This window comes from Pterocles gutturalis, unplaced genomic scaffold (assembly GCF_000699245.1).
Source record: "Pterocles gutturalis isolate BGI_N339 unplaced genomic scaffold, ASM69924v1 scaffold34446, whole genome shotgun sequence".
Classification (NCBI taxonomy): Eukaryota; Metazoa; Chordata; class Aves; order Pterocliformes; family Pteroclidae; genus Pterocles; species Pterocles gutturalis.
In genome coordinates this window covers 1-6931 of record NW_010101553.1, presented here as the reverse complement: position 1 = coordinate 6931, position 6931 = coordinate 1, and the positions used below count along the sequence as shown (strand labels likewise).

Here is a 6931-nt window from a genome sequence, read left to right as displayed (position 1 = left end):
ACCTGCTTCCTCGTCCCACAGGCTGGTCATGTGTCCCAGGAGATGCCTTGACCTGGGTTAAGCTGAGACAGAGTTAACTTTAGAATAATAGAATCACAGAATGGTTTAGGTTGGAAAGGACCTTAAAGATCAACCTCCCCCCCACTCCCTCCACTGCCTCTGCCTGGCATCTTTTGCAGGAAGGCCTTTGGGGCTGTCCCTGCCCTTAGTGGCCATGCACTGGGTACCACTGCTGGGCATCCCTGGCACCTCCTCTGTCACTTGTCTCCCAAGGACAAGCTTCATGCTGTTCCTCCTCTCTCGGGCCATGGCAGGAACCAACCCAGTTGCAAATCTGCTTGAAAAGATCTTGAAACAGGACAAGTGCAGTGCAACTATTTCTGTCTTTATTAGTTTCATCATTAACTGGAATAAAAATAATCCCATATTCCTGCTTCTGAATTTCTCTGGTCACATGTGCTCTGCTAACACCTCTTTAAAGGCGATTAGGCCCAGCAAAAGACATCTTAAAAGGGTCTGTTACCATTTTCATGCCATAGCCCGAGAAAAGTGGACTTTGAACTACCCGAAGGCTGTACATGTGACTTGACCCACCCCTGTGACATTGGCCATCCCTGGCTGGCCTCGGCTGTGATGTGTGCGCTCTGACAACTCCGTGCCACACCTTTGCTTTTCCCCTGTGTCCTTGTAGCCTTGTGTTTGCCTCGTGGTGTGTTAGAAATCCCCTGTCTGCTTTTCCTCTTGTGCTTTCGCTGACTGTGTTCTTGCAGACTTGGGAACTGAAACACTTCTGGAAGATAAGAGTAGAAAGGGTTTCTCTTTCTGCTTTGCGATTTACTGAAAGACAGACCACAGAGGAAAAGACAAAGTTTTGGTTTTGAATTTCAGAAAGTTATTCCTCTAGTGTTACAGAAGCCTGGCTGATGTGATTTGTATTGCAGGATGTATAGCTTAATCTTCTGAGTATTTTGCATAAAAATAAATTTTCTGTGCATTTCCTTGAAACTTTTGTGACCTTCTTAGTCAACTCTTTCTAGAAGCTTTAATTGGAAAAAGGTTCTCCTGGCATAAAGTAGTGAATCATACATCAAACTGCTCCAGTTTTATAAGAAATTTAACCTGAATTTTTTTTTTTTCTAAAAGCCTCATAGTCAGAAGAGACTTAGGGTAATTGCATTACCTTTAACCACTCAGTTGCATACAGTTTTTTCAGAGAGACCCTGTCTGGCAACGTAAGTTGTCATAGCAGCTGAATTTATCTACAGAGAGCAAATAGCAGTGTACTTGCTTTATAGAACCATTACTACAGTATTCAGGGTTCTTAATAGACTTGTAATCTTTTGGCTGTGTCAGCTCTGGATGTGATGGTATTTTTCAGGAATTTTTTTGGTGACTGATGTGTGTTGGTTTTATTTGTTTGTTTAGAAATTCTTCCTATATGGATCAGCCTTCTAGTGATGGTGAAACTGGAAGAAGACCACTCTGAGCAAACCCAGGATGAATCGGGTGCCAGGTGATGCAGAAAATGCTCACAGCAGCAGTGTGGAATCCTGTCCTTCCCTGCGGGATGTCCCCTCCATCAACCCAGTGCAGCTGATGGCAAGAATTGAGTCCTATGAAGGCAGAGAGAAGAAAGGCATATCGGATGTCAGAAGAACTTTCTGTTTGTTTGTTACATTTGATCTCTTATTTATAACCTTGCTGTGGATAATAGAATTAAATGTGAGTTGTCTTTTCAGTACCCTCAGACTTTATTTATTCACTTCAGGAGTGGTTAATAAGTTGCTCTTCTCTATCCTAAATTATATGCTATTTGTACCTATTTAAATTAAAGCAGCTTCTTACTTTTAAGCTTTCATGAACATAGTATCTACTTCTAGTCTTTAGGATACATGGTTTAGAATCTTTTTATCACTAAACCTTTTGATGTTCCTGTGTTCTGTGAACTATGCTGAAGAAACCATTGGAAATCCAGTGAACTTTTCGGGCAGCAAGTAAACAATAGTGTTACTGTACATCTTTGAATTTTCACAAGAAGTGTGAATTTTAACAGGATTCAAGAGTTTGCCATCTGAGTAATTCAAAGTCAGTGATATGTCTCTGAGGCGTTAGCCCCTGCGAAGACTTCCAGTAGCCAAAACCTTTCTTTTGCTGTGATGTATTTTCTTTGAGACAAACTTAGTGTGCTACACACTGTGTGTGGCAGGGTACATTTGAACTACGTACACTCCCACAGTTGCCACCTTTTAACTCCAGCATTTGTTATTTGGAAAACAAGGCAGTTCTGAAATTTCCAGAAAGCAATAAGATAGCTGATTTGTTATTACTTAATAGTTAGCATCCTAGTTCTTGAGCTGGGTTTTAAGGTATAGTCTAAAGTATGCATTTAAGAAAGGACACACTGGAAAAATGGGAGGAAAGCCTTTTCTAGACAAAAAGATCTTAAGTGAACATGTTTTGCCAGCATTCCTTTACAAGATAAATAACTTTGGTTATTGATCTGACATTTAATCATGTTGTCTTCCCTCAACAACTTCTTTGCTTTTATTCTGAGAAAGTCTAAAATGTAGCTTGCATAGGCCAGGTGATAATCCTAAATGTTTTGACTTTGAAAATTGTATATAATCATGAAAAACAAATGAGGACGCTGATCTTGAAATTGACATTCTTAGCATATATGTCGTCTGTACTTAGTTTAAGGATCTTTTTGTACATCAGTGGGGAACTATTAATTTCACCCTTCAGAGTTGTGTGTATTCTTACTTAAGTAGCTTCTGTTCTAAAGCTGTGTGGTGTTGTTTCTTTGTAGGTAAAAGGAGGCATTGAGACTACCTTAGAGAAAGAAGTTCTACATTATGACTACTCTTCTTCATATTTTGATATATTTGTAAGTGTTCTTTTAAAAAAAAAAAAAAAAGATGAAAAAGGCTGCAAAAGGCTTTCCCACGTTTCTCTTTTCACAGATGTTTCCTAGTTAGTGTCCTGTGAAAGGGTTGATCTTTTCTTGGTAATTTAAACTAGAAGGACTTGTGCCAGATTTCACCCATCTACGGGCTGCTCAGTCCTGCTTTGACCACAGGCGCTTATGGAGACTGTGGCTAGAGAAGCTTAGGCACACTTAAATTGCATTTTTCTGCTTTGGGAGGGCTGGAAAAGCAGATTAAAAGCTCAGTCAAGAATGTGGGAATGATGTAACATAAAGATAATTCATTAAGAGGACAAGACCAATAGTCCTCCAGCTGTGAAATCATCTTGTTTAAACTGACGTTTTTGTCCTCCCACAGAAAAAGTTGGTTGCAGTGAGGAGAGACTTGTTCTCGAGTTGGCCTGTATAGGTCAGGTTTTTTCAGATTTCTATGTTTTAACTCAAGGTTTTTTAACATAACTATGTCCAGAATCTCTCTTTAAATCTGGTGTAAAAATCTGACGTTGCTTCTGCATTGGACCATTTGCTGTGTCAGATGGAATGAGCGACTGGATAAGAAATTTTTATAAGCTAGCAAACTATGCTACTACTTCCTTTCTCTCTTATCATTATTTTGCTGGCAGGTTCACCTTACTGCAGAAAGCAAAAAATGTTACCTGTAGATGTTGATGCTCTGGAAATTATTTTTCCCTGTAGTTGAACCAAGGATTAAAAACATGTAGTGTAAAATAATTGACTTTTATTCCCTGGGAAGGGACTAGGTCATTGAATTTTGCAAAACAATTTGTGGGCTTATACAGAATTTCTTCTGTTTGTACTACACATCAGTGAAACATGTATTTACAGAAGATTAAATGGGTTCATTGTATTTCTGGCCATGTCTGTCCTTGATTTCTCTTCATTTTTAAGTGTTTGTTTCACATTTTTTAGATTCTGAACACATATTTTAAAAACAAGTTGGAGGCAATCTAATATCAAAGCATAAGCAGGGAAATTGAGGATTAGGGTCCCTGATTCAAAAATCTTGTCTGTCTGTTCTTGATTTTATTTTCTGGCCTAGAAATACCATACCTTTCTTTACTGCAAAATATTTGGAACTAGTTGCTTCTGCAGGCATCTCCATAAAGAAAAATTGATTGTTGCAACATTGATATTTCAGTTTATACTAAAAAATTAGTAAGTAGAAAATTGTTTTAAGAAATTATTCCAATTTTCCGATTGCATTTGTGAATTCTTTACAGTTTGCAATGATATTCTTGTGCAGTAGCGCATCACTAAGATTAGTGAGATGCACAGTGATGCTCAAGGTATTTGTTGGATTAACTGTGTATAGATTTAACTGTTTAGATTCCAGTTAGGTCAAATGATCATTACATATTTTGTGTAGCTTTTTCATGTTTCTTAGTTAGATTTGTGGAATTACACATGCTTGTGTATTTGAGCCTATGTAGGCATGTGAGTAATGCCATTTGCTTTACAAATGGGAAATTATGTTCTATGTCTGTTTTATAAGCAGATCCACATTCAAATTTGTTTTCAATAACAGAACTTAGATTTTCCTGTTTTGTTTTGTAAGCAGTTAGTATTTTCAGTGAGCTGAGAATCTTGTGATCTCTGTGTTCTGAATTAACCAACAAATATTTTTTTCCTTTCTCTATAGCTACTGGCAGTCTTTCGATTTAAGGTGTTAATACTTGCATATGCAATGTGCAGACTGCGCCATTGGTGGGCAATAGCTGTGAGTAGTAGCCAAGCATAACGGAGTTTTAACTAGAATGGGTCAAAAAGACAAATTTTTAGATGCCTCTTAACGCTTGTTTGTTAAGAATCATCTTGATGCTGTATATAAAAATTTGGTGTACAGTAACAGATTAAAAACTTCTGGAAGATTTTCAGCTTAAAGACAAGAATTTAATAGCAGAGTGGGTGGGGTCCTTATTACTGATGTTAATACACACTGAAGACTTATCTTGAGTACAGTGTCATTGGCTAGTTGTAACCACTTGTTACGTCTGACTTGTTAATTAACATGTTTGAAATTTATCTGGAGATTAAATTGTGAACTGGAGTTCAAAAAAAAATAAAAATTGCCATTATTGTGCCAGAGGTCCAGCTGTCCATTATCTCCCACATTCTTATTTAGATTTAGGGTTTTAGGTGCTGATGTTCAATGTCTGGCACCTAGTATTGCTTCATGCTCCAATAGAAAATGTTGAATATACATCCCTTCTTAGAAAGGTGCTTCTTGAGAATTGTAGGAAATGATACTTTTGTCAGTGGATTGGAGCAGCTGTACCGTGTGCATGAGAGAGAATGTAAAACTTGATTATAAATTCATACTTCCACCAGTTAATTCCACTCTAGATTGTAAAACAGTAGGCACGTTGCTGGCTTAGTACATTGTAAATTTTAGATTTTATTTTTTTCCCTTATACTGTGGTAGGTGCATGTAGAATATGTTCATGTGTAACTTCATGCATGCAGTTGGTTTAGTAGTCTGTGATAACATGTCATGATTTTTTAAAAATTGTTATTAGCATGACACAAACACATGCATAAGAGTAAGTGCTGCTCTGATTGTGTTTATTTTTAAGCGCACAGCTCTCAAAATCCCTTACTCTTAGTTGTGTAGCTTTAGAGTATTTCTTCCAATGACATCCTCCAACTTGATGCAGTTGGTTGTGAGGTGGTGCAATAGATATAGACAACTTCCCTGAACGTTTTGCAGAAGCTGTTAATCTTAAAATCGTACATGTGCTTACCAAAAGCTAGTTAGCTTCTGCTCTTAGTTAAAGAATGGCTGGACCCAAATGCACTTAATAGTTAGAAGTCTTGCTTAAGTGAACAGTACTTGCCCACTGCTTTTTTTGGGTGGTTTGAGACATTTTATGCAGCCTGCCGTCATTTAAACGTCAGGGAATATCAAGTCTTCAAAGTGATTCATTTTTCACAATATCAGTATGTGAATTAAAATATTAATTCAAATTTACTCATGCAAGATATTTTATTATTTGAAATGGATCTTTTGATTTGGATGGTAGTGAAAAGCATTTGGAGCAATTGTTTGCTTTTTTCCAAATACATAGATTTTATTTTTTTTTTAAAGGTACTTGGTAAATAAAATATTGCATCTTCGTTATACAGTAAGATCACAATTGATATAACTCAGCATCTGTGTAGCATCTAAACTGCCTGTCTGCTGTGTGGAAATCAACATTTGGAGATGTCTGTATTAAAAGTTATCTATATTAAGGAGGTTATTTTAGTAGCACTTTAATTGTATTGTACTTGATATGTTTTATTAATCTATGATCTTGCTGTTTGTAAATATTTAAAGTTGCAACTGATAGATAATGGCAGAAATGAGGAAGTAAATCCAATTAATAGTCTTAACTGTTTTTACCCTGTCTCTTTCAGTTTACAACAGCAGTGACCAGTGCCTTTTTATTAGCAAAAGTAATTATTTCACAGGTATATATTCTAATCAAATCTTTGTTTTACTTTGTTTTCTTGAAAGCAAGGTTCTTCAGGGTAATTTCTGAAACATTGTGTGGTTTTGTTTCCTTCAAGCTGTTCTCACAGGGTGCTTTTGGCTACGTGCTGCCCATCATATCCTTCATACTTGCCTGGATTGAAACTTGGTTCTTGGATTTTAAAGTGTTACCACAAGAAGCTGAAGAAGAAAACAGTAAGCTTTTGATATTTCCCCTCAATCGCTGGAGTTGGCAACATTCAGTCCCATGTTATCTGCTTCTTTCAGCTTCTCAAAATTTGAAGAGCTGTGGGAAAAATTAAATCGTATGGCATAATATTTCTTTTTCTGGAAAGGAACATATGCCTCCAAAGAAGTAGGTTTTTAACTCATTTAGGGAGGCGGTGTTAAAAGGGCCAGATGAGCAATTTCGTCCAACACTTAAGAACGTATCATTTTGTATGCTTAGGACATGGAAATTTAACTGACTTGGGCTTGTAAAATATAAAAATATATATATATAAAAAATATAT

General features: G+C 36.8%; 1 protein-coding gene across 1 annotated transcript; it reads left to right on the top strand.

Moving 5' to 3' along the window:
* Positions 1-1423: 1423 nt before the first annotated feature.
* Positions 1424-6647, top strand: STARD3NL (STARD3 N-terminal like; the record flags this gene model as incomplete). Its single annotated transcript, XM_010083847.1, has 5 exons — positions 1424-1722; positions 2810-2887; positions 4587-4664; positions 6344-6397; positions 6497-6647. Coding segments are annotated over exons 1-5 (586 nt in total), but the record flags the coding sequence as incomplete, so codon positions are not given.
* Positions 6648-6931: the final 284 nt, after the last annotated feature.